Source organism: Spermophilus citellus (assembly GCF_964194105.1).
Source record: "Spermophilus citellus genome assembly, chromosome: 13".
Classification (NCBI taxonomy): Eukaryota; Metazoa; Chordata; class Mammalia; order Rodentia; family Sciuridae; genus Spermophilus; species Spermophilus citellus.
This window is the reverse complement of record NC_138193.1, coordinates 3,394,560-3,422,218: the sequence shown is the minus strand read 5'-3', so window position 1 is coordinate 3,422,218 and position 27,659 is coordinate 3,394,560. Positions and strand designations below refer to the sequence as shown.

Below are 27,659 nucleotides of genomic sequence, written 5' to 3'. Positions count from 1 at the left end.
GGCATCAGTCCTTACCTGTCCCTGAGAGTGTGGATGCTCCTTGGCTGAGCTGGGCCATGTGCACGGAGCTCAGCGTGCTGAGTGGGTCCCCGTGGGCACACGTGCCCAGGCCCAGCATGGAATGGGGAAGAGGAAGGTGCACCTGTGGGTGGCATGGTTCTCACTTTCCTGTCTCCCACTCTCCACTCACTTCAAAAGACCTTGGGAGCTCAGGCCAGGCCTCCACAGAGAGCTCACGTGCTCTCCCTAACACATCCATCCAGGTCAGCCGGTCTGCCTACCCTGCTCAGATCACCTCTGCAGACTCTCAAGCAGACGTGAGAGTACTAAAAATACCTTTATTTTTTCTTTAAGGCAAATGTATGACCTTTTGGCTCATAGAGCCTTCTTCACCACAACTCTATACCTGGGTGGGGTTTTGTGTCATTTCAAAAAGGACTCCTCTTGCGAGCAGGTGGCTGAGGAAAATACACCTCTCCTGTGGGCAGGAGCAGCCCCTGCAGGTGCCCAGCTAAGCCCACAGTCAGGTGTCATCCCAGGCCCCTGTGCCTGGAGCCTAGGGGCAGTACACAGGCTGGACAGGCTGGCAGCCGTGGTGATTTGGTGTGGCATGGTGCCACGTCTGTGTCCACATCCTTTGTCACCCATGTTACTTCTACCTATAGCAAGATCTTCCCTGGCTGTAACTGCCTGCAGATTTCCCACTGCATCTTAGTGCCTTTGAGTGCTTCACACCCTTCCTCCTCTAGATGGTGGCTTGCTCACATTTCTCCTAAGTCAAAGCTCTTCCCTGCTTCTCCTGGAGGATTCGCTCCAGGTCATCTCTGCTCCTTCCTCTCGCATCTCTCCCCCTTCCCCACCTGCGTGGAGCCCCAGAGAATGGGAGGCACCAGTTCTTGGACTCCCCGCCTGTTCACACTGACGGCATCTTCTTCATACTCCAAGGCCAGGAGCCACTGGCGCTCATAAGGGCTGACCTGGAGGCTGGGACTGCTGTGCGGATGGCTGGCCTCCAGGCACTTCCGGGGCAGTGATCCCGGCCTTGCTGCTGCCCGCCTCAGCCCCAGCCTGAGCAGACTCATTTCCCTGAGCCCCACTGCACTGACCTCACACGGATCCACTCCGCGGCAGGGCAGAGCTGGCCTGTTCCCCGAGTTTGTGATGGAAGACCCCTTCTTGATTTGGGCCTGCCTTGGCCACCAGTCCTCGCCCGATATCCCAGAATGTGGGGCCCACACTCTTCTTAAGGGTGATTTGGAGACCTTTGACCATCAGGACAGATGGTGGCCAGGTGGCCCCTGCTCACCACACACAGCCTGTCTCATCTGACCAGCACTGACCACAGAGCCAAGGACCCAGTCTCCACCCGGCATTGCCGGCTGCTGCTTCTCCTGGTCTTCCCTTTCCTGGTCTGCAGGCCCACCCCTCCCTCTGCTGCCCCCGTTCGTGAGGCCTAGTGGCATCTGGGGAGCCAGCTGCTGTAGGCAGTGCTTGGTTTTCCTGACAGGTGACTGAAAGTCCCTTCCCCCATGGCAAGCCGACGTCCAGCCCAGAGCATGGCTCTAATGTCCAGGAGTTAGGGTGGCCTGCGGTGCCCAGGCACACGGGCCAGTGCTGAGGAAGGCTGGGATCCTCCTGAAGGCAGGTCCGATGCCACACCCAGTTGGTCATCTGAGGACTATGCTGTTCCTCCTGCTGCAGCACCTGACGACCAGCATCAATCACAGGAGACTCCTCACACTGCTGGGGGTGCTCGACGGGCATCGTGGTAGCTCTGCCACTCTCTTCCCCATCTCCTGTCAGAGCTACTCAGCCATGGGGGATTCCTCTGCTCTTCTCTCTCCTTAACTCCTTGGTCCTTCATGATTAAGATGCCCATGGAGAAGCGGAGGGAATCGAATCCAGCATCAGAGGTGCCCCACTCATAAACGTCCTTACCAACCTCAGACCCTCCAGAGAGGTCATCTCTGACCTTCAGATGCTCATATATCTGGCCTCCAGGAATCACAGCAGGTCTATCAGAGAAGCCCCAGAGCCAGAGAGAATCACCAGCACAACACAGCGGAAAGGGAGGGTATGGGAGTGGGCCAACATCTCCACGGAGGGGTGGCTCTCCATGTCCTGGGTGGACATAGTCAGTCCCCCTTTCTGTTTGCCAGGGCAATGGAACCCTCAGGAGACCAGTGACATGGAAGCCTTTTATGTGCAAGAAGAAGGGGCTAAGGGCAATATCCTGTCACCAACCAAAAAAGGCCTAGGAAACCACTCAGGGGTTGGGTTTCAGGGCTCACGACTTGGCTGTGGAAGTCAAAATCATGCAGTAATGAGGATTATGAATGAGGGTCCCCTGGAGTTGTTGCATTACTGTGGTATCCCCATCTGGGCCCTCACCCAGAGTCCCAAGGCCATCAGATCAGCCTTTCAGACTCCCCTGAACACTGTTGAAATGTGAGCTCAACATGAGCTCATCTCAGGTTGCAGTCCATTCTTTTGAATATGATTTACAGATTCTGTTTTGGGAAGAGTGATTAGACAAGGATCAATCATGCCCCTGTGCTAGGTATCTGCTCTCAGTACTCATGGGACCACTAGGTTCTTGGAACTAAAGAAGGTGGGCAAGTGATCAGGCTAGTCTGACTCGATAAACTGACAAGGTCCATCTGATAGACTGTTCCCCAGGAAAAACACAAAAATGTGCTTTCAATGCTCATGTTTACACAATGGACTATGCATATTGCTGCAATGTGTAGGATATTTCCAAGCCTGTGCCTGCTACTCATACAGACAACCAAGGAACGCACACATGGAGCTTGCCACGGCCAGTCACAGGCCATGCCCACTATGGTTCATTGGCTGTTTAGATGACCACCATGTCACCGACCTACCCAAATCCTCATTATCCTGAGAAAAACAATATCTAACGTGAGTCTCCCTTCCTGCTACCCAGATAGATGTCTCAAGCTAGAGACAGCCACACTCCTGGGGTGAGACAAGGCAGGAGAGAACAGAAGTCTGGGGGCACGTCCCCATGAGTGGGTCAGGGAGGAAGAAGACCCTCTATGCTCGGCACCAAAGTGAAGAGGCATCCGGAACACAGTGTGTCCAGGGTCGAGGCCTCCAGAGGGCGTCCAGCATGTTCACAACTTGGGTCTCAAAGACAAAGCAGCTTTCTCGGGTGACTAACCTGACATGTGGGAGTGGAGATCCTCTGGACCCAGGAAGGGGGTGCCTTTGGCTCTCAGGGAACAACAGGCATTCAGCTAGTTGTGGGGACTCAACATGAACAGTCTCATGACCCTGGCATCAGAGCCATATCCTGTGGACGTGGGTCTCCCTCAGGGATGATGTCCTGCATCCAGTTCTTCAGGAGGAGTCCACCTATTATCCCAGCTTCCCCAAGAGCCTCCTGAGCCCCTGGCTGGGGTGAAACTGCATGAGTGGATCTGGGAGCGTGATCAGAAAACACTACTGACACTCCCAGTATCTAAGGTGATTGGGTTCTAGGAGCCCCAAGGATGCCATAATCCCCCTTAATCAGCAAATGTTCAATTCCCTTATATAGAATGGTGCTGTATTTTCATATTCAACCTACGCATGTCCTCCTGCAGACTTTAAATCACTTCTGCAGAATTATATTAATGAATACAATGTCTATAAATCACTTCATGCACCTGGAATCAGTGTAGTTCTTGGTGCAGGACAAATTTGAATTTTGCCACTGGGAAATTTCTGGAATGTTCTTCCCTTCCTTTCCCTTTCCTCAGTGCTGAGGATGGAATCGAGGGCTTTGCAAATGCTAGGCAAGCACTCTACCACTGAACTACATCCTCAGTTGGCTCAAAGACTTTGATCCAGGTTTGGTTGGGGTCGAGTGTGTCTTCTGTCCAGTGTTGGTGAAAATTTGAATTTTAACATAAACACATCTGTAATATAGCTGACTATCTGTTCCCCTGGAGAAGCTAGGTAAAAACTGGATAAACTTCAAATTTGTTTCATTTCGTCAGTTCTCAGCAGGCAGGATAAGGATTAGATAAGGATCAATCACGCCCCTGTACTAGGTATCTGTACTCTCAGTACTCATGGGACCACTAGGAAGGGTACTTGGTCACATTCCTAGCCACCACTGGCCGAAGGCTGGCATGTCGACTTGGCCTAACCAGCTAGGTGAAAGTGTACCAGGACTGTTAAGCTACTTCTAGGAAACCTTTGAAGATTGGCATGGCGCTTTCTCCACAGCCACATTTTTGACTTTTCTAAAATACATTCCATTCTGCAACCAAACGGGTTCTGAATGTCCCTCTGACAATCCCTGGATTTCTGGAACTTTCTGTCCTTGCCATATATTTTTTTTTTGCCCAATTCATACACTTCACCTTAAAATCCACTCAAAAGACTGAGCTCATCGGTAAATGAAAGAGCAGAAGGCTGTCTAATTCTTCAGAACCCTACTTGGATGGGGAATTTTTAAACTGCACGTAGAGAAAGCTGTAATTTAACAGAGCAGATTTTCTAAACAAGACAAGTGTCTCACTTCCTAGCAGTGATTCAGTGGGTTATATTTGGGGCTGGTGTGCAGCTGGCCCACACTGGGACGGCACTCAGGGTGGATAAATACTCACACGTCTGAGTAGTCGGTAACTAGCTGCTGCCCCCAAGCTCCCGAGGCCACCAGCTACTCCTGCCACTTCCTCCCCCTTCCCTCCCTGAAGGGAAATGAAGAGAGGGAAGTGCTGTGTCTGCTCGTTTGCTGATTGACCAGTACCAGTGTGGTCCCATATTTTGAATATACCGTCCTTGGGACAATGGTATTAAAATACCCTGCTAGACACCTGTTCCCCGTACTCTCCTTCAGGCAGTATTATCGGATGCACACAATTGAAAAACCCTATAGAAACGACATATGTGAATGCTAGCATGCAGGGGGGACCCAGGACGTGGGGTGGGGGGAACACAAGAGGCAGCTCACACGTTGAGTGGCAGCTGGACTTTGGGAGATGTGCCCTGCTCTCCAGCCACTGCAGCAGTTCGTGGGACAGCCGTTGGGATGGGTCCAGCTGAGGAAGAGTCCTGAAAACAGACAAGAGGAGACAGGAGTGAAGAGGGGGAGATCCCGGCCAGGGGGGGAGAAGCACTGCTCAGGCCTGCATAGGCAGCCGGGTGCTCTCACCTCAGCTGCCTGACCCTCTCTCCTCCCAAATTCTCAGGCTGTGCTCACCTGGGCTGTTAATGATGTGGTTTTCACCCACTGGAGGAAGCATGGTGGCCTGGCACACCTGTCCTAAGGTATCTTTCAAAGAGCCTCTTCTGAGCAGTACACCATCAGCACAGGAGAAGGGCATCTCAGGAGGCCTGGCTTTATTCACTTTTGTTTGTTACTATCATAACTTTTTATTGTTGTTTTAGATATAAAAGACAGTAGAGTGTATTGTGACATATTTTCATACATGGAGTACAACTTCCCATTCTTGGGTTTGATCATGATGTGGAGGTACACTGGTGGTGTGTTCATATATGAACATGGGAAAGTGATGTCTGGTTCATTCTACTGTCTTTCCTATTCTCATCCCCCCTCCCTTCCCTTCATTCCCCTTTGTCTAATCCAATGAATTTCTACTCTTCCCTCCTCAACCCTCCTTATTGTGTATTAGCATCTGCATATAACAAAGAATATTCAGCCTTTGTTAATTTCACTTAGCATGATAGCCTCCAGTTTCATTCATTTATTGGAAGATGCCATAATTTCATTCTTCTTAATGGCTGAGTAATATTTCACTGTGTATAATATACCACATTTTCATTATCCATTCATCTGTTTAAAGGCATCTAGGTTGGTTCCAAAGCTTAGTTATTGAACTGTTTATAAACATTGGTGTGGCTTTGTCACTGTAGTATGCTGACTTTAAGTCCTTTGGGTATATACTGAGGAGTGGAATAACTGGGTCCTGGCTTTATTCTTAGAATTTGAACTAATTATTCTTGTATCTGTTAAAATTCAGACGAAACCTTTCATCCTGCAAAACGTGAGCTTATTTCAAAATGGCACTTGTAGGAAGCTGAAGATTAAAAGAAAGTCAGTCTCTATTAGTGGACAGTGGCAGGCTACAGGGTGACCAAGATTTACAGAACACAGCACCTGCTCCCAAGACCCTGCAGGGCTCAAGTCTTCAAGGGTTCTTTATGCAGGACATGAACTGAGGAAAGGTCTAGTTCAAGGTGGTACCCTCTAGGCATCAGGTGTGTGCTGTGATCTGTGGTCACTCTGGGGTTAAGGGTGGCATAAGGAACCTCAATGCCAAGGAAACTCCTGCCTGGGGAATCTTTAGACTCAGCCCATGAGGGCCAGTGTTGTCCCCCAGTCCCCTTGCTACCTAGCTTATCTGTACTGCTCCCATCCTCCATGGGATAGCTGTCTTGTCCTCTTCTTCAAAGGTATTAGGAGGCATAGTGGGTTAGATTGTGCCTCTGTCCCCCAAAAGATAGGCCCAAGTCCTTACCTGGCACCTGTGAACATGACCTAATTTGGAATGAAGGTTTGTTGCGGCCAGGGTAAGAATACTGAGGAAAGAGTGCCTTTGGTTAGAATGGGCCCCCAATCCAGTGACCAGGGCCCTAATATGACACAGAAGGAGAGAATAGAGACAGAGGGGAGGGAAAGTCTTGGGCCACGAAGGCAGAGCCTGGAGCCATGCGTCTACGAGTCAAGGAAGGCCCAGGACGCCTGGCAGCCTCTAGAGGAGAGGAGAGAGGCACGGGATGAATTCTTCCTGGATCTCTGGGAGGAACCAGCTCTGCCGACAGCCTCATTTTGGACTTCTGGCTTCAGAACTGAGAGAGAGTGATTTTCTGTTATCGGAGCCACCCAGTTTATGGAAGCCCCGGAAACAACAGAGAGGGGGGTGTCCGGGTGCCTGGGGAGAGTGAAGATCCATGTCCAGCACTGAGGCTGACAGCATCTACTCCCTTCTAGGGCCCCGGAAAGGAACAGAAGAGGAATCCCGACAGACCCTGGGGCCAGACTGGCCCCTTGGCAGAAAGCAGGTGGATCTGGGAGTGGCCCACGTGTGTCTCGGAGTGTGTGTCCTCAGGTGGACAGAGGTCACTAGAAACAGAGGTCACAGAGATGAGAGGAAAGAGCCCCCGGGAAAGCTCCCTGAACCTAAATGGACTCACCCCCACTTCTTAGCTGGGAGGGACCCACGAGGTGCTTCTCACAGACTCTCAAGGTCAGATGAACTCTGACCTTGCCCAGCGGATGCGCTCCACGGCCACAGCACACATGCCGTCTCCACCAAGTTAGGAGCCGTTCCTCCTTCCCATTTAAACGACGGAGATTCGGGCCACGAGACCACACCACCGAGAGACGCAGCTTCCTCCATCCAAGGACTGGCCTTTCCGATTCTGACACTTGGGAGGGGACCCATACCTTTTTAAGAAGCCCCCTGACAAAGAGAAGGCTGGGTTTCCCCAGGCAGCCTCCGCACAGATCTCACCCCTGGGGCCTCTGGGCATGGAAAGGCTATGTGGGGGCTGGGCCAGAAGTTGGGGGACATTCCTTCCTGTCCACAGATCCTGGGGTCCTCTGTTTCCACACTGCCCTCTCATTTAAGAAAGCCAGAAGCTAGGGGGCATTCCCCGTCTAGGCAGGAACCATTCTCCTTTGATAGAGTCCTCACAGCCAGCCTGGGCGCGTCCCAGAGCTTTGGGAGGGCTGCAGGGCGTCAGAGGGCAGGGGACGGGAGAGGGAGAGGACTGTAGAATGTTGCCACCGGCCTCCAGGACTGCCCCCAGGGCCTGAGCTCCGACTTTCCCCACTCTCCTGTGATCCATGAAAACAGGAGTGGGCAGGGCCTCAGGCCACCCATTGGGGTTCTTGAGTGCTTTCAGGTGTCATGACAAGGGCTCAGCGTGTGGACAGTGCTCAGGGAGCTGGCATGGACTGCCTGACGTCAGCGCCAGTTTGGGTCCCATGTGCACAAGTGCACACAGCCTCTGCCCCGTGGCCCTGGCTCTCTGGGGGAGATGCACTGGATATGTAATGACACCGTGGAGCTGTCCCAACAAGGGCCCTGGCCTGGGGCCAGGCTGGGCCAATGAGGGCTTCTGGGAGGAACAGGAAGGCTCCTTAGGGGTGGCAGGGCAGGACAGAGGTAGCTCAGAGGAGCAGGAAGAGCTCAGGCATGCAGAGGCAGGAGGCTGGGTAAAGGGAGCCAGTCAGACAGGGAAAGCTGGACAGAGGAGACCAGGCCAGTCTGTGGGGGCCCTTCTCAGATGCCTCTGGTCCTCACTCTAAGGCCCCCCAAGGCCCTAGAAGGCAGCAGTGAAAAGGCAGCCATTGGCTCAGACCTCCTGCCTCAGGGGGGACCCACCAGGAAGCTCAGCAGGATCAGGGCCAGGGAGCCATGGAGCAGGAGAGGGCCAGGGTGCTCTGAGCACTAGCAACCCTCATGCTAGTGGCCAAGTACGGCCTGGGAATGCGTATTATCCCCACCAGAAACTTATAAATGGGTATTGTTTTTAAAGAGAGAGAGAATTTTCTAATGTCTATTTTTCAGTTTTCAGTGGACACAACATCTTTATTTTATTTTCATGTGGTGTTGAGGATCGAACCCAGTGCCCCGCACAGGCCAGGTGAGCGCGCTACCACTTGAGCCACATCCCCAGCCCAGAAATGGCTATTTTTAAATCGCCACTTTACAAAATGAGGAAACTGAGGCACAGAGAAGTCAGGTGGATGGCTCACATTCACACAGCCAGCGAGCAGCCAAGGCCAGGCTGGAACTCTACAGACTGGTGCAGGAGCCCACTGAGCACCTGCCATCCATCTGTAGTGGTTACAACAACACAGATTTGCTGTCTTAGAGTCCTCAAAGTTACAACTCCTAAAGTCCAGGTATCACGGAGGCCATGCTCCTCCTGAAGGCTCTAGGGAGGTCCGAATTTCTTGTCTTTTCAGCTTCTAGAGCCACCGGTGTTCCTCAGCTGTGGCCCCTCCCTGCACCCTCAGAGTCAGCAGCCTCTCACCCTCCCACCCAGCTCCATGGATCCATGCCTCCATCCTATCACAACCTTCTTTGACTTTGATGCCCCTCCTCCTACAGGACCTTGGGATTACACTGGGCCCACCCAGCTCACCCAGGATCATCTCCCCGTCTCAGGATCCTGGTCCCTTTTGCCACGTGCAGTAACCCATTCACTCTGTGTGCCAGAGTGGCTCCCACATAGTTGGCTCTAAATCCTAGTTATCTGGACTTCTCTCTTTTCAAGTGGGAGAGAGAGAGAGAGAGAGAGAGAGAGAGAGAGAGAGAGAAAAGAGGAAAAAATCCTGTTGACCTAGCAGTTTCCTATCAAGAATGAATCCTAAAATAATCGGAAAAGTCAGAATAGAAATGCGGACAAGTACTTCACTGCAGAACTATTTATAGTGGGAACAAATCAAGCTACTAGAACTCATATGTCCCACAGTAGAAAGCTGAATGGCCAGTGATAACTCAGGACACCATGCTGTGCTAGAATCTACAGAGATGGGCCGAGGGGGTGGGGTGGAGTGCATGAAATGGAAAAGGAGGTCAGAGAAGTGGATATGGAGGTTTACCTCATCGCTATTAAAAAAAAAGGTATGTATATTTTCTGGCAAAATCTGGAAATTTACATATCCAGTGATAACACTGGGATTTGTGGGAGTTGGGATTTGGAAGAATTTTATTAATTTTTTTAAAAGTTTAGTCAGATGCAATGGTGCACACCTGTAATCCCAGCAGCACAGGAGGCTGAGGCAGGAGGATCACAAGTTCAAAGCCAGCCTCAGCAACTTACTGAGGCCCTAAGCAACTTAGTGAGACCCTGTCTCAAAATAAAATATAAAAAAAGGGCTGGGGATGTGGTTCAATGGTTAAGCACTTCCGAGATCAATCCCTGGGACAAAAAACCCCAAAGTTTATATGTCCAAATTGTATGTCATTTAATATCAAGTGACAATGGTTTTCTGAACATTCAAATTAATATAAAATTACAGGGTTAAGTTGTTGAGGTCTGTTTACAAAGCAAGCTGCAGTTGGTCGTGAGTCCATGCCTTCCTGTGTCCACACGTGCCATCTCTGTGGCAGCTGATGGGAAGGGCCGGGGTGAGGCTGCAGCATTAGCGAGAGGGCTGGGTTCGTGTGGTCAGGCCCAGGTGGCGGTGCACAGTGGCAAGACAGTCAGGTGGGCAGCAGGAGGAGCAGATACACAGGATAACTGCTCAAACCAGTCCCATGACACCTTCCTTAACATGCCTCCTTCTCCAGAACAGCCAGACCAGTACTCCACACGCAGAGCACCAGCCAGTGTAGGGGTGGAGACTGCGGAGAGCATGCCCAGAGTCTGCCCTAGTCTGGCCAGTGAATCTCCACCTTTCCAATGTGCCCAGTGGCCTTGAGCTACTCAAGCCATAATTCAATAGAAGGGATAATGCATTTGTCCAGGAGAGACAGAGAGATGAATTTTCATCTGCTGGAAGGGCAGGGAGAAGTCTTGGCTGAGAAGGTGAATTTTGCCGGAGTGTGTCTCACAATACAGTAGCATGGAGGCTATGGACCCCATCTTTTCAGGCATCCCCCTATTCCCCTGGGTGAGCCAAACATCAAGCACCCCATAGGGCGGATGTGAGGAGGCTCAGAAGGACTCAGCTGGGGGGACTAAAGGACTCATGGCAGGAGCAGCCACAGCACCCCATTGGTGGTATTGGCCATCAGCTGCTAAAACACTGACTGAGCTTAATGACAGCTTAAGGGAGGAATATTCTGGCAGTTTTGCTGGAAATCTGGCCCTCAGTTGGAACTTGATACAACAGATACATAGGATTTCACAGTTGTACCTTACTTAGAATTGGAACACGAGCAGACAGGTGTATTATGGACGTGTGGATGTGTATTTTCCCAAGATCAGGAGAAGACCTAAAACTGATGCTCTGCAGGGCCAAGTGGCTCACCATGGCCGCGCCTTCCTGGCACCACTCTGCAGCAGTGCTCAGAGTAAGGGTGCCTTGGAAGTCCTGCTGGGTGGCAGCAGTACCAGGTGGGCTCTGCCCTGGGGGATACAAAAACTAAATATGCCAAAGAATGGTAGTGGGCTGGTCATGACTTCCCAACGCAGATGGAGTTGGGTCCTCCTCTGAATCAGATCCTCATATTTGTCACCATCGATGCCAGGATGGGAGCAGGGGCTGGGGAACCCTCTCACTCACCAGCTGAGCTATCGCCTAGTGGGGACCCCAGACCTCTATACATAGAGCATGAGTGCCAGGATTGCGGGGCCTGCTCAGTGGCCTGCAAGCCAGCCAGTTGCAGCTGACCCCAGCAGGAATTGCAGGGTCAAAATGATTCCGATTAGAAACTGACTGTAAAGGGCACAGCATAGGGATCCCAAATGACCAGCACCCTGCTGCCCCTCTTGCATGCTATAGAGTACTCCCCTGTTGAGAGCCACAGCCGAAGGGGCCCCAGCAAACTTCCAGCTGCCAGCAAACTTCCAGCTGCCGGCTGATGATTGGCTCACAGCAGCCCCAGCAACTTCTAGCTGCCAACTGATTGGCTCCTGTGCGGTGATGCTCATTGGGCTGTTTCCCTGCCCTTTCAGACCACGGAGCTGCTCATTGGGGGACTTCTTTGGCTCCGCCCACGTGACCCAGCCAATCAGCCTCAAGAGCAGGAGGATTGGGGGAGGTGGAGAGGCTGGTGTGGGAGAGGCTTGTGGGAAGCCAGTGGTGGCAGTTGGGCTCTGAGGGTTTTTCCTGAGGAGCTGTTTTGTTTGGCGTTTGTAGTTCTAAAAATAAAGTTAGTTTCTTTTAACAAGTGGCTCCTGAATTGTGCCCAGCCAGACTGCGGCATCCCCTAATTCACTTCCACATCCCAAACGAACAACTTCTCCTGAGATATTTATGACTGTCTTGAAGCACAATAGTATATTATATGAGAGATAAAGAGAAGTCCAGTTTGAGATCAACTCTGATAGCAGATGTCAGGGTCCTTACCTTCCAACTCTGACCACATTCCACAGGGCTACCTAGGTCCCTGTCATGGGCCAGCTTCCTCTTTACTGCAATGGCCTCTCTGATTCTGCTTAGATTTTTAATGGCTTCATTTTACATGATTCTTGGCATTTAGGGCAAAAGTGAGGAAGTCAGGCAGTGATTAAAAATAAGAAGGGAGAAGGGGCTTTGATTGCTTTGGAATAAACACACTGGGATGCTGCCCTGGGTCAGACATCCATCTTGGCTCTGAGATCAGATGGTGGAAATCTCTTCTTTAATTTCAAAGCCGAGTCCAGCCCTGTTCACCACAGAGCTGTGCCCATCTGCCCTTTTGCAGGAAAGAATATTGACTAATAAAGTAGGTCTGCATCATATTATTTATGAAAGACTCCAAAAGGGTCACATATCAGGATTCCACTTGGGGGTCAACCCATAAATTTTGGAGAGCTGGCCAACCAGGCAGGTGGCTTGATTCTCAGATTCACTGATTCCACAGAACAATAATTCAGCAATCCCTTTAGGTCTGATGTCTAAAAATACAGGTCATGAGCATTTAACTCGAGCCCAGAATCAACTGGGAGGGACCCTGCAGCATCAGCTGGCAGGGTCAAGGGTCAGTGAGGATGCCTTCATCAGATGGAGTTCACCATAGGGCCAGCAATAAAAAGAAAATGTGCTCAGGAGCCTGCTAACGCTACATGGTCCTCCAATACAACAGAGCTCCCCGTAGGTTCTCAGGGGCCAGAACTTGACATGACTGTGCGATGCCCTGAAGCCAGGAAAGACCCTGGCTCCTACACCTCTTTCTCTCCCCGAGGAAGAAGCTGCCCAGCCGAGGGGTGTGCACACCTTGGAGCTGCTGGACAGTAAGAACTGGGCTATCCTTTGTGATAGTGACCTGCTTCAAGAAATCACAGCCTCCCCAGTTACTGGCATCAGCTTCTAGCTGCCTTGCTGCGGTTCCCCAACTCTAAATCGTCAGGTTGTTACCAACACTAGAGGCCCCTTGCAACAGTTTAATAGGCCCCTAAGTAGTTGCAGGGAACCAGGCCATATTATTTGCTGCTGGGATTAATAAGAGAGAAAAATGTGTGTGTGGGGGGGGGTTGTGGGTTGGCAGGTGGCATAGGGGCTCACAGCTACTTTCCTCCATATTGGCACAGGTGAAGACCCTGAGAAGAAACATCTCCTCATTTTAATTTTTAATATGAGTCCAGAAAACACCGTCATCACCCCAAGGAGTAGTGAACGAGCATGTTTTATTCATCACTCGCTACCATGCCATTACCACAGTGTAAATCACACCCTTATGAACTTGCCTCCCAAAGAAAACTTTAGAATAAAACATTTATGGCCTGGTTCCTCTGCTTAGTTCTGCAAAGAATGGTGAGCAGCTTGTGTAGCCAGAGGGCCAGGGGGCAGGGCAGAGGCCCAGGAGCCCAACCCAACAAGAGAGCTGCCCAGGGGGAGGAGACTGGCTGGCCTTCTGCCCACATAACTTCTGCCATTCACTCACCACCTGAGGTGGAGGCTAAATTTACCTCCACGACTGTTGGCCACCCTCTCTGCCCCCACCCCAGGCACTCTAGGTTTGCTTCTGAATTATTATATGCTGGAGCAACCCAGCTGCTGACTGGATTGTCAGGCTCCGAGACCAACAAACTCAATCACATATCTGGCCCAGAGTCCCGGCCCCTGCTTCCGTTTTTGTGAATGAAGTTTTATTGGCAGCCAGACACATCTACCCTTTTACATCGCCTCCAGCTGTTTTGACCTTGCAAGAGCAGAGATCTAGAGTTGTGACAAAGCCCACATTACTCCCAAAATCTAAAATATTTACCATCTGGTCCTATACCACAAAATATTCGCCAACCTCTGCTGCAAGAGTCTATCATGAGAGCATGAAACACCAGATTCTGCTGCCAGCTTACTGGAAAATAATTTGGACCCACAAACCACAGCTGTGGCCAATAGCTTAACAAGTCACCCCATGACATCATTAAGGAAGATAAACCAAAGAAGGAGGAGACTTGAGAGAGACTTGAGAGACTGAGGCAGGATCACAAGCTTGAGGGGAAACCCTCGGCAACAAACGGAGCCTCTCCTATACTGGGAGAGGCTGCAGGGGAATGGACTGAATTCAACTCTAATTCAGTGTGAACCACACTATCCACCTGCTTCTCTGTGGTCTGCATGCTGGAGAAACATGCTCTGCTCAGAGCAGCTCCTAGGCTGGTCTTGTGGATCGGCAATCCCAGGGTGACAGAGGGAACACCGTGGCCCGCGCAGCCTGGGCATGAGAGTTCAGGGGTGCATGAGGTCAGGGAAAGCAGCTGGGACCCCTGCACCCACACCTAGTACACTCTGCCTCCAGATGCTGCCACAAGATGGGAAGACAGGTGGTCCAAAGCTCGGCACGGAAGAGATCAGCGGAAACTCTGGGAAGACAGAGAAGAGAAGGCGTGAGGCAGCCAGGGGAGCCAGGGATGTGGGGAACAACGTGCACCTTTGTACCTGGGCCCCGAGATCTGGACAATCCTGGAGGAAGCCAACCTCGGTGACACCTCTCTTCTGACTTGGTTTCTTCCGACTTTCTGGGTGCTGATCTGTGGTCCTTCCTACCTTCCACCCTCTGTGGCATAGATTCTGTTCTCATCTCCAAGGGGACTGGGTGTCCCTAAGAGGATAGGGATCCATGACAATCACCTCCCTGTATCTATCTGCCACAGGATGCAGGGAAAGAACCAAGGCAGCCAGGAAGTCAGCAGGCATTCCTGGGCCAGCGGGTGCTCCTGGGTGCTCACCCCTGCCCAGGGGACACCTCCCTTGATGGTGTCCTTCCCTTGTCCGCCAGTGGATGACCCCAAGGCATAGGTAGAAACCTGCGGATATGGCTCCTATCTCACCAAGCAGAAAAAAAAAATTAAATGCCATCAGCACCTAATGCTGTGCATGAAAAGTTTGGAACTCAACTAAAGTAGAATCAGGGGGTTGGGGCTGTGGCTCAATGGTAGAGCACTGGCCTAGCATGTGTGAGGCACGGGGTTTGATCCTCAGCACAAAGAAAGAAAGAAAGAGAAAGAGAGAAAAAGAGAAAGAAAGAGAGGAAGGAAGGAAGGAAGGAAGGAAGGAAGGAAGGAAGGAAGGAAGGCACTGTGTCCATCTACATGTAAAAAAATATAAATTAAGAAAAAAATAGAATCAGGATGCTCAGTCTTGGGCAGCCAAAGCATTCTCTGTCCCCACTTCCAGGCTAAGTCATGCAGGCACAGCTACTTTCAGATTTGTAGGGGAAAAAAATCATTTGGGGGTGAAATCTTCACCATGGGATTTCTCGTGTTCACCTGGGCTCACTTGGTAATCTTTTTTTCTTTTTGGTTTGGTTTTCCATGCTTCCTTATAAAGCATATAATTAAATTCATAACTTTCTAAAAATGATTTAAAGAAAATAAGCCCTGGTGCTCGGTCATGCAGGCAGCTCGTGCTCTGCAGGTGGGTGCAGAACCAGCAGGCTGCAAAGCCAATAAGCAACTGAGACAAAACAGCCTCCGAACGCCAGGCCTGGGGCAGCCAAGCTTGTCGTTTTTTTCGGCTCTTTCCCAAGCACTTCCTCCCAGAGCATCCTGTCCACCCATCCCACGGCAGAGATAAGACCCAGACAGCAAGGGGAGCTGCACCTGCAGAAAACGGCAGGTTGGCGATGCATTTTAAAGATGCCCAGGAGCTTCCAAGCAGAGCTCTCCTCATTTATTCCTCAGACACGGAGACACTCGAGAGATGTTCTTTGGATGTTCTCCCAGCTGAATTCCAAACACCTCCCCTTCCACCAATTTAAAAGGGCATTTCCCGCATCTCAAGGGGTGGCTTTCACAGGACTGGTCTGTGGGCCATGAGGCCCTCAGCAGCTGAGAGGGGGGCGAGGCTGAGTGAAGGAGTCGGCACCTGGCTGCACAGGAGTGGGCCTGTGTCCGCCCACATGCTGGGGCTTATTGGGGACCTTTACCTAGGCAGGTTGTCAGTCCTGCAGAACCAGCGCACGCCACATGGACAGTCCAAGGACAGCCATCAGATCAGCACTGGTCTGGGCTGTTCACAAGTGTCACCTCATCCCTCAGGTACGTCATTTTCTGCCAACAGCTTTTCCTAACCTCTGTGTTCAGCATAAAGACTGAGAGACAGAGATGGGACCCTGGGAAGCAGTGTTCTGGCCTCTGGTAACCAGGACTTGGGTTCTCCTCCTTGAAGCTTCATTAGACTCTGCATCGCCACCCCCTTCAAGGAGGGCAGGCGCGTGGGACGGGCTTTGCCTAACGTGAGCAGAAGAAGTCAGGGGGCCACGGCATGGCTGCCACCTTTTGGTCCTGCCCAGTCCCTGGAGACATCCTGCATCAGGGGTCAGCAACTGGTCCCATAATAAATACTTTGTGGGTCATACCCTCTCTGTCACGGCTACTCAGAACCTCTGCAGTGGCCTAAAAACAGCTTTAGATGTTATGCAAAGGGATGGGCGTGTCTGCATCCTGAAGGAACTTGGATTTATTGAAACAGGCAGTAGGCCACTTGGCCTGTGGGCATTTGTCAGTGTCCTGGTATGAGGATACTATAGAGCTAGGCCCTGAGCTGCTTGTGATTCACCCAAGTGTGAATAGGAAATGAGCCTGTTGCTTTATGTCTCCAAGAGTGAGAGAATGTTTGTTACATGGCATCACCAGCTCATGCTGACTGATGCAGAGTGCTCCATTGTGAACTGGGTCCATTGAGGTTCCTTCACTAGTTTGGTGACTACTTGTTTGATTTCTGATTTGGTTTATGAGGAAATTCCTCTACAATGTAAGTATAGTCAGGCGGTGCATACTGACGTTTTGGTCAATGATGTACTGCGTGTAGGACGATGGTCACATAAAATGATAAAGGATCTAAAAAAATTCCTGACATTTAGAGATATCATAAGCACAGGCATTCCCCATGTGTCTGTGGGGACACTGCTATAAACACACCTACTAGGCTGCCAATGGTATAAAAGCAGAGCACCTACACATATGTGTACAGAACATAATACCTGTAAAGGATAGTAAATGACGGGTTTATGTGTTTACTTTTCTGTGGTTCTGGTGATTGTGTGTTTACATTTTGTACATGTATCTTTATCGTTATTTTAGAGTGTACTCCTTAAAAGAAAAGAAGAAAAGACTGTAGAAGAGCATGCTGTGCTACACCGGCAGCAGCCTCAGGTCTCTTGTGTTTACTGTGTCTCCTGATCACATCGAGAAGCCCTACTGAGTGACCCACCATCTAGGTTTCTGTAAGTGCTCTTTCTGTTTGCAGTCTGACAAAATCAACTTGCAATGCATTTCTCAGAACATGTCTCCATCTGTCACGTGACTTGCAAACATTTCCCAATTTGATTCAATAACTTTGATAAGCAAATATCTGAATTTGTACTTATGGAGTCGGCCCAAATAGCTACTCTCTCTCCCTCTCCTTCTCCATGACATCCTTCTTCCCCCAGGGGAGAGTTCCCCCAGGACACGTGATTGCTACTCCATTATTCACAAGGAGATGAGCTGGCCCTCTGACCTCTCCAAAGAGCAGGGAAAAACTCTTTGGGGTATAAATGTGAGCAGGACAGCCATCTGAGGCTCAGCCTGACCCTGTGCCCCTGGGGAGGACTCAGCAAGACACCTCACAGCTGTGTCCTCTCAAGTCCTTGAAGTGATCTGGAGCCCGCCAGGAGCTGGTAGCGATGGGAGCTGTCCTTGTGGGGAAGGCCACCGAGCCCAGCAGGCGTCATGTGATTTTAAATGTAAGACCATTCATGGTGCAGTGCTGCTGACCCAGGTCAGAGGTCACGAGGCCCACCCAAGAAGAAAACTGCTACCCATGGGTCAGGTACGGTACACAGGCAAATGGTACCCAGTTTCTGCCCTGAGGGACCCAAAAACCTAAGGACAGGAACAGCCCTACACACAAATCAGGTTCTGTGGTGGACATAGGAAATATCTCGTGGCACGGAGATAGCTGAAGAATCAGTCTGGTTGGTGGAAAGACGACAGGGTGCCACGGAAAGCTGCAGAGAAGAAATGAACATTTCAGAGGGCCACAAAGAGTGAGCAGGAATTGTGTGTGTGTGTGTGTGTGTGTGTGTGTAGTGTGTTTGTGAGATGGGCCGAATAGTCAAGTCAAGGGACAGCGAGAAGAGGTGGGGGTTGGTGGGAAGAGGTCGCTTGCCCAGGTCTTGGTGAGGGATGGTGGGCCTGGAAAAGTCTTCCAAGATCACCTGGGCAGCTCCAAAGATCAACTTTCCTGCAGGGAGATTCAGGAGGGAACGCCAGGCAAAGAGACTGAGCTTGGGAAGGTGCAGGGTCTTGGCTGAGGAAATTGGAGATGATATGTCATCCTCAGCCCCACACACTCCTTTAACCACCACCCTACAGAACCTCCAGGGTCCCGCACAGCACCTACCCAGAGAACGAATACTGGAGAAGAGAGAAATGATTAAAATACGCGAGGCTCTGAAGCCCTAAAAGTTCTCTCTGGAACCTTAGGCTGGTGATTCACTCCGACTTCCTAAGCATCAAGCAAAGTCGCTGCAGCCATCATTCGACACACACCCCAGGGAGGGGTGCCTTGTGTCTCCTCATCTCACATCAGACCACACTGAGGGAGGGAGGCACAGCGGCTGTGTCACTTTAGAGACAAGATAACTGAGGGGGGGAGATGAGGTCAGGTGCTTTGCCAGGGTTGCAGGTACTGGAAATATTGAGCACAGTCATCTGGCTCTTAACTACCAGCTGATAGGTTCAGAGAAGCTCAGCAACTCTCCTAGGGGACACAGCCAGAGAGGAACCTGAGCTCCAGTCCAGGGCCCTACTCTTCACTGTATTGAGTCAGGTTTTTGCCTAAGGGAGAGTGAGAAGGGGAGAGAAGAGTGACCTTTATGGAGCCCTGCTCCCTGCAGACATCCTCTGCAATCTCCTGCAAGGTCTCCATGCCCTGAGTCGGCCCTGGGCACTTGAGAGGAGAGGATATGAGGGGTTAAGGGACATCCTGGCTTGTCCCTACCACTCCTGACAGCCCGAGTGGGCCAGGAAGGCAGGGAGGCTGGCCAGAAGCTCAGCACTCAGTCGTCCCCCAGGCCCTGGGCCTCAGCTTCCTCATGTCTAAGATGGAAGGATTAAACTTACTGGTTCACTGTGTGGCAAGGTGAGCCACCAGGGCGCATGGGGGGAGCTGAGAGTGACAAGAAGCCAAGCCAGAGGAGGTGAGATCAGGGAAGGAGTTATCAGGTCGTGTGGCTAGAGGAACAAGCCGCAGACCTGACCCTGGCCAGTCATTCTAGGGAGACCAGCAGCTGGACAGCTGTGCACCCTCAGGCTTCTCAGTACTCAGAGCACTTGCCTGAGAAGGAGGGACACGGAGAATGGCCTTAGTCTCCTCTACAGAATCCACAGACCCCACTCTTCCTTTCCATTGTCAGGTAACACAAAAGAGAGAGAGCAAGTGGAACACGTCAGGCACACTGGAGAGCTGAGTGAAGACTCAGCCAGCTGGGGACCCTTGCCCTGATCTCTGCCCACCTACCCAGACTGGGCATCAGCTACCCCAGAGGCTCCACGAATGTGTGGATCTGGTCTGCATTTAACTCACCTTCGGTCACAGGAATTTAGAATCAAGCCAATTAGAGGGCACCACAGCTGGTGCCTGTTTGGGCTGCTCTTTCTGATGGACGTCTGTCTGCACACACAGCTTCCTCGAACAGCACCACGTCCTACGAGGCACGTGCCCTGGCAGAGCCCATTTTCCCCATGGGCCTCTGCTGAAGCCAGCCTCACCACGAGAGGAGACTCAGCATGGGGCCCAGTGAGTGGTCCCTTCTCCACTCCGGCTGGCCAGGCTTCCGGGGCAGATAGCATGCTGTGTGCACCTTCCGACGGAGCCCAGCGCAGTGTTCAATAAGAGCTCAGTATCCATCAGTGACAACAGCTGCACCCCCTGTTTTAGGCAGCTATTTCGCTGCTGTGACTAAAGGATCTGACCAGAACAATTGTAGAGGAGGAAGAGTTTATTTAAGGGCCTACAGTTTCAGAAGTCGGTCCAGAGAAGGCCGGCTCCATTCCTCGGGGCTTGAGGTGAGGCTGAACATCCTGGTGGCAGAGTGCGGTGGAGGGAAGCAGCCCGTAGCATGATCAGGAGAGAGAGAAGTCTCCCCTTTCCAGATACAGATATATAACCCGAAGCCACGCCCCCAACCCCCACTCCTCCAGCTGCACGGGACCACTTCAGTTACCAGTCACTCAGTCCCTGTCAGGGGATTCATTCACTGGTCGGGTTAAGGCTCTTGTAACCCACTCATTTCTTCTCTGAACCTTCTTGCGTTGTCTCTCATGTGAGCTTTGGGGGGACACCATATCTAAACCATAACACCCCTCTCTCAAAAAAAAACAAACCACACTGGGACACTTGACACAATATCCTACAAACCCTGTGATCCTCATGGCTCAAGAGGAGCTGGGTGGGCAGTTGAAGACTGCACATGCCTGTGACCTCGCATGCCTGTCACCCCACCCCCTGGCCCGCGGGGGCCCAGGATTCTTCAGTCAGTCAAGATGTTCCGTGTCACAGCCTGAATGGACATACTGGGTCTCAAGGGGCCCACGAGGGGCAGGGCCTGCTGCTGTGACCCTCAGCATGACCCTGTGCCTGTGGGCATGGAGGAGCCTGGGGCAGCGAGCCCTCCCTCTCTCCCTACCCTGGCCCATGCCCACGATGCCGGTGCTGCCCACAGGGCGAACACAAAGAAGGACACTGACTTCTTCAGGCCACTGATGGCTCAGCCCAAGTCTCATCCACGAACCACAGAATACTGGCTGGGGCTCCTCTCAAAGGGCACACGCAGCATGGTGGGGAGAAAAAAGTCTACTGTGGCCGCAGTCGGACCTGGGTCCGGTTGGCCTTGGCCACTTTGGATGAGTCCTCAGGCCAAGGGACTTCCTGACCAGACTCATGGGACCAGGAAAGTGACAGGAACCAGGAAGACAGCACAGACCAGAGGGCAGATCCAGAGAGTTTGGTGTCTGGGCACAGCCAGACCATGGACGGACCCTGGAGCCTGAGGAGGAGTGCAGAGTTCACCCTCGGCCACACCTGCAGGGGTGCCTTTTCCGTTCTCAATAGCTCCACTAAATTAGCAAGGGAGACAGGCTGTGACTACTTTGATCTCTCATCCTTTAGAGTGACCTAAATGACAGTCCACAGCCTGCTCACGACCTTCAGTAAAAGTCAAACTGCTGAAAAAAGGATCCTAGCATCCCAGTCCCAGAAAAATCAGCTAATTCAGATCCCTATGGAATAAGATGGTGCACAAGTTGAAAAAAAATTTTTCCTTCCTCCCCCATGGGTGCTCTACAGCAGACACCAGACTACAATCCCTGGGAAAGGGGCCCTCTGCTGTATTAACACAGAGGCCTTGGCAACAGGGGGGCCAAGTGCAAGTGAGGATGAGAGGCCAGAGAGAAAACGGGATCCTGCACCTATCTGTGCTGAGCCCATGACTCTGGGGTCTAAGGAAAAGTGACAGAGACTTGGCAGCAGCTCCACTAATGTCTGTCAAAAAGCCCTGCTGGGCTCCTTCTTCAGAATTCCCAGGGAGGGAGCACTGAGGGGGTGATCCTGAGACCCCTCACCCACGAGCTGTAGGGCTAGGGGCTGGCGCTGCCTGGAGGCTCCAGGACCACCTTTGGACCAGGAACAAGACTCCTCTCCTGACTCTCTCCCTTCCCTCCTCAATTGCAGTGAGGGTGAGAAAAGTGAGGAAGGGGAGAAAAGAGCTCCCCAGGTGGAGCACAGGACAGGGATCCCGTGCCCCGCTCCCCTCCGTAAGTTATTCTGTCAGCCCTGCTGCTGCAACTGCCATCTGAACTGAGTGTGTCATGGAACACAGATTGCAATTGTCTATGTCATCAGCAGCTGTCCAGGTCACCAGGGAGAGACCAGAGCTCTAGAGCAGGGCTGTCACGGCTAACAGGATTGTGATCTCCATCTCGTCTTAGAACCACCATGACATCACCACCCACGCCTCGCTGGCGTCTCTTGCTCGGCATCTCCAGGACATTGGAGCAAAAACCAAGCAAGACCCTGCTGGAAACCACTGATTTCTGCCTTTACCCTCTGGGTATGCGTGCTCCAAGGAGCAGGGCAGTGTTGGCCCACCACCACTGAGTCTCTGCGCCCCTCACAGAGCAGCTTTAAGAGTTTAGCCGAGGTCAGAGGGCAGGGTTAGGGTCCAGATCAGATTGCACCTACCCCCTTATAGAAAACGTACCCGTATCAGCTCTTCATCACTGTGACCAAACTACCTGGCAGGAACGACTTAGAGAGGGAAATGTTTATTTTGGCTCATGATTTCAGAAGTTCTCTCCATGATTGTCCAACTTCATTGCTTTTGGCCCAAGATGAGGCAGAACATCATGGCAGGAGGGGAAGGAAGAGGGGGCGCTGCTCTGCTCACAGTGGCCAGGAAGGAAAGAGAAAGGGGAAGGGGTCTCAGGGAAGATGAACCCTTCCAGAGGACACCCGCAGAGACCCACCACCTCCAACCACGCCCCACCTGCCTACAGCTACGACCCACTAAGTCCACTCAAGATGAGATGGAGTGGTTAGGTGGCAGCTCTCACAATCCAATCATTTCACCTCCAACCAGCCTTGCATTAGTCCAGAAGCCTTTGAGGGACACCTCATATCCAAACCGTAATAGCACCAACAAACCCCAAGGATTCTTTCCTGGGGAATCAGAGCCCAAGGTGTAGATGCTGGGAGTTTCCCAGCAGTGGGAAGCTGTGAGGGCTAAGAAGCAGGCAAGCAGTGGCCAGTGAACCTCCAGACACAACGGCACATTCCAGACCCTGGCCCCAACCTGGGGTGAGAACCAGCATTTTTGTGTGTATGCTAGGGAAATTGTACCCCCCTCTGCGTAGTTGTGTGTGTGCAGCATGAGTGCATTTGTGTGTTTGTATGTGTGTATGCATATCTTGTCACCAGTGGATATGTGGAGCTGTGCTGTACACAGGTGTGTGTATACATGGTGTTTGTATGAGTGTCTGTGTGTGTGCCATGTGTGTAAGTGGAACATTCAGATTAATGTGGCACATCTGCAGAAGCTCAAGTATTTAATTTTTTAAATTAAATACTTGGCTTGCAGACCAACCTCAAGGAGAGAAGATGCAGAACATGGAGAAATGGGCACTCCCATGTTCAACCTGTACAAAGGTACACGGTCATGGAGAAGGCTGTATTTGGAGGAGAGGAGACTACACCCCAGTGGGCACATCTGCCTGTTCCCCAGTCTCTCATGTGAAAGGGTGACAGTACAGCAGTGTGGCTGCAGAGCCGTTCCTGCCAGGGAGGGGAGAGCCCCCTCTTCCTGACTTGATCTGTGCATTCATAAGGGAGAAACTTGCCCAATTTCTGCTCTTTACGTGCCACTTGTGGCCAGTTTTTCCAGACCTACAGATAACCACTTCCTTTCTATTCTTTAAACATCTTGCTTTGGTTACTTAAATCTACAAAGAAACTGTGGAAAACACAATGTCACGTCCAAAGATAAAAGGCATCTGTAGAAATAACACTCACGAAAGTACTCAACAGCACAGTTGATTCTGGTTCTGAGCTCTGGCCCTTTCTCTGCCCAAAGGGACATCAGCCAGCCCTGCAGAGATGCTCAGAACATCCCAGGACTAAGCCACGGCTTTCCCCAGGACAGAGCCATTCACACTGAAGGCCAGTGAGATGGGAAGAGCTTTCACCTGAGTGGCCGCTACTCCAACACGGTGTCCTTGAAACACACACAGGGTGCCATACACACATTTATAAGATTCTTGGAGGTGACTCGTGGCAGGCAGTGGAGAGGGAGCCCCAGTTACCCCCAAGGGCAGTTCCAGGGTTGCTTCCTTCATGCTAGTTCAGAAATGAGCTGGAGACCCCAAGAACCTACGTGGGCTGGCCCTGGGCTATGGGACATTACCTGGGTGGGTGCAGCACATGACAGATGAGCTAGCTCCCCAATCCTGGCTGCAGCGCGGGGGTCGCTGGAGCTGATCAGAACCGGAGCGCTGATTTCCATGGAATGCCTGTGGCTAGCAGCCTGCGAGGATTTGTGCGTCACACTGAGTGCAGTGAAGGAGTGGCGTTTCTTGGCATTCTTCTTGCCGTCCACACGCCGCTGAAAGGCACTGACTGCCCCTGAGCTGCTTAGAGTGGGGCCCGGGGCCATGCTGGCCCCTGCGCCAGGATCAGAGAGCAAGGGAGAGTCACAGCCGGATGCGGTGGCAGCAGCAGCAGTGGGGCACGGCTTGTCCATCTCAATGAGCTGCTTGGCTGAGTCGTTGAGCTGAGTGAGAGGGGAGAACAGAACGGGCTTTAGTAAACAGCTGTCACATGCCATGTCAGGCTTTTCTGTGCTCTCCCAGTCGCGTTCCCTTACAAACCAAGAATGTGTTCGCCAGGGTCAGATCTTTCTCACAGCATCTTTTGGCCCGAGTGGTGCAGGAAAAACAGAAAGAGGTAGGAGTGACATCTGTGGGTGATTGATTTATTTAGTGGGGCTGGGGGCCAAACCCAGAGGCTGTGCAAGACAGGCCAGTATTCTACCTCTGAGCTACACCCCTTTGCCCACATGGGTAGGTTTACTAAAAAGGTTTCTAGAGCAGCTCAAAGGCCCAGGGAGCCAAGATAGAGGGCAGGTGGCTCCTCAGACATGGGGTGGGGGAGTTTCACAGGGGCCAGGCCCCTCCGTGGTCCCAACCTTTTCAATTGACATTTCCAGGACACACATGCAGCCATGCAGAGAGAGAAGGACCAGAGGTCAGAGAAGAAAGGCAGGCCAACCTCACTGAGACCCCACAGGCCCTGACTCACCATGACCATGGGTTCCTGCCTGCCCTACACCTCTGGAGAACTCAAGCCTGTGGTCACACACACTTTCTAATGGGGTGACTGATGGTGGCCCAAAGCCTGCTCTGGTGAGGGTGAGCCACGGAAGCCCTTTCCAGTGATGATCTCCAACTGACACGACTGTCACGATCCAGACACTGACCTGAGTTGTAACCCAAGAGGATTCAGAGATCTATTTCCCAGGATGGATTTGGCAAGGATTCAGGACACCACTCCTTCCCATGCCCCCCACCCAACCTACCATCTAGCAGAGCGGATTCACAGTGGAGCTTGCCTTTGAGGAAAGTCTTATTTTGAGTGGGACATATCTGGAAACGTGGGATGACAGTTGGAGACCATGAGCAGCCTATAATTACCGGGAATGAATACTCCAGGTGGGCTAGGCCAGGCCTCTCTTTCTGGGCTGGGCCACCTGGGTGGCACCTGAGTGGGTTGCCTCGCACACCCACTGGTGGCCCTGTCAGTACTAGCTGACCCAGCTGTGTGGGCATCTGGTGCAGCCGTGGGTGAGGTGACGGGTCTGGATATGAGCTGTCCTCCCAAAGCTCTTTTGTCCATGCAGGAGTGTTCAGAGGTGAAATGAGAGCTGTGACCTAATCGGTTCATCCTCGCCTGAGCGGACTAACCAAATGGTAACTGTGGGCAGGTGGGGAGTAGCTGGATAAACCGGGTCCCTGGGGGTGTACCCTAGAAGGATTCATCTTCCCTGGGCCTCTTCCCCCTCTCTCTCTGTGCTTCCAGGATGCCACGAGGTAAACAGCTTTCCTCTACCATGACCTTCCGCCATGATGCTCTGTCTTGAAAATGGGTCAACTGACCATGGACCGAAACGTCTGAAACCAGGAGCCAGAATAAACTGTTCCTCCTCTAGGGTGTTCTTGTCAGATATTTTGGTCACAGCGGTGAAAAGGCTGACACACTCACCATCTAGGATCAATACTGTCCCCTGACGCCTCCACCTGGAGGGTGCTATTCACTTAAGATGCCTACAGGGCCCCCGTCTTCTTAGTCTGTATTTGGCTCAGTCTAAGTTCCTATCTAACAGGGGATTTACTGTGATTTAAAAGAAAAAAAAAAAGACAGAGAACTATGCATTGCGAGTACAAGGTGGCCAGGAGGAGAAAGTGATGCTAGGATCTGTTTGGGATTAACACCACAAGGCAGGTTAAGCAAATGCCACCGTGCTAGGTAAATGATGGTGAGATTCCATTCTTTCTCCAGCACCTTGTCAGAAGCAGTCGAAGAGGCTAAGTAAATGCCAGCTGGCCCTTGGGGTGACCGACCTCCAGGAACACCGAGTTAAATATTAGGGAGCTCTAGACCCCTCTCTGCTTTTTTCTCACGGAACTGCAGAGCTATTCTGGGCTCCAGCCGGGCCGGCATAGCTTGTCTTTCAGGGTGACATTTGGGGCTCGGGACCCACATATTTCCTGGGCAACGTGACGGTGGGCACTACCACAGATGCTCTGCAGAGAGCAAGAATGTGGGGTGTTCCTGTCCAGTGGCTTTTCAGACATCGCCAGAAGGCTGCAGAGGGCAGCTGGAAGCCTCTGTGGGGAAAACAGGGCCCAGCAGAGTCTGGAATTCAGAGGCGAGAGACGGGCAAGGAGTCAAGGAAAGTCACAAAATGGGGAAAGATCAAACAGGAAGTGGAGGCCAGCATGGACCCAGTTGTGGACCCCCAGGTCACCAGCAGGAGCCATGCCACTCCTCTGGCCTGCTGGACAGGTGGAGATGTGGCGTCTTGTCTATGTGGTACCCTCTTCTCTGCAAAGTCCTCTGATGGGGCAGAGGCCAGGTGCGTCCCCACCCAGGGTCTCACTCCCCCTGGGGGCAGAGTCTGATGTCAGACTTGGCCTAGGAAAATCCCCTCAGTCCCGTAACAGAGTGAAAGGAAGCTCCAGGTCTCTCTTGGCAGGAGCTACTCTGTGGCAGCGCCTTGCTGAGCTAAAACAGCGGAAGCTCTGCTAAATCAGCACCTGGAGAAGGGAGAGTTCTCCCCACAGGGCCTGGCTCACTGGCGTCTCCCTGGCAGGTGGGCAAGCAATCACCTGTGCAGCCTGGCTGGTCCTTCCTGCTGCCACCAGACCAGCTCAGGCTCGGGGCTGCCCTCATTTCCATTAAAATACCTGTCTCTCAGAGGGAGAGGATGTCTGTCACTCCAGGCTCCAAAAAAAAAAAAAAGTGTGATCTTAATCCAGAATTATTTCCTACAAGGAGACTCAGCTGTTTTGCTCTACTTTATGGTATTATTAGTTTGCTTCCTCAGAAGTGCTACTCAAAGAACATCTAGGCACCAGTTCCCTCTCACAGCCCTTTGTGGGGTTCCCTGAGTACCGAGGCCTGCACTCCTGGACCTGGAGTTCCAGCTGCTGTTCCGCAGGGCCCAGAGGGACAAGAGAGGCGAGAAGCAGGATGCCTCCCGTCCATGGGCATCAGGCATGTCCCACACCACCTCCATGTGTCTCCCGGGACAGAATCGCCTTTCTCCCCAGAGAAGCACAGCTAGTGCTCGGTTCGCCCGTGGCTCTGTGAAGATGGCATTAGAGAGTTCACTTTCTCATGGACATGCCATAACTTGTGGATGGATATGAGTGATAGCCAGTCTTGGGGAATTAAAAATAAAGCTACTGTGAATCATCATCATCATCATAAATTCTGTTTTCAAAACCAGGAAACCCAGGCACCCGCAGGTTGGTACACA

General features: G+C 51.9%; 1 protein-coding gene across 1 annotated transcript in view; it reads right to left on the bottom strand.

Annotated features, from left to right (window-relative positions):
* SH3RF3 (SH3 domain containing ring finger 3) overlaps nucleotides 1-27,659 on the bottom strand; it is a 339,914-nt gene that overhangs the window by 69,291 nt on the left and 242,964 nt on the right. The window contains exons 4-5 of the mRNA XM_081264584.1: nucleotides 24,027-24,392; nucleotides 4,967-5,067 (exon numbers count right to left, since the gene is read on the bottom strand). Of these exons, the coding sequence (XP_081120710.1) occupies nucleotides 4,967-5,067; nucleotides 24,027-24,392 (467 nt within the window). The remainder of the gene's footprint in view (nucleotides 1-4,966; nucleotides 5,068-24,026; nucleotides 24,393-27,659) is intronic.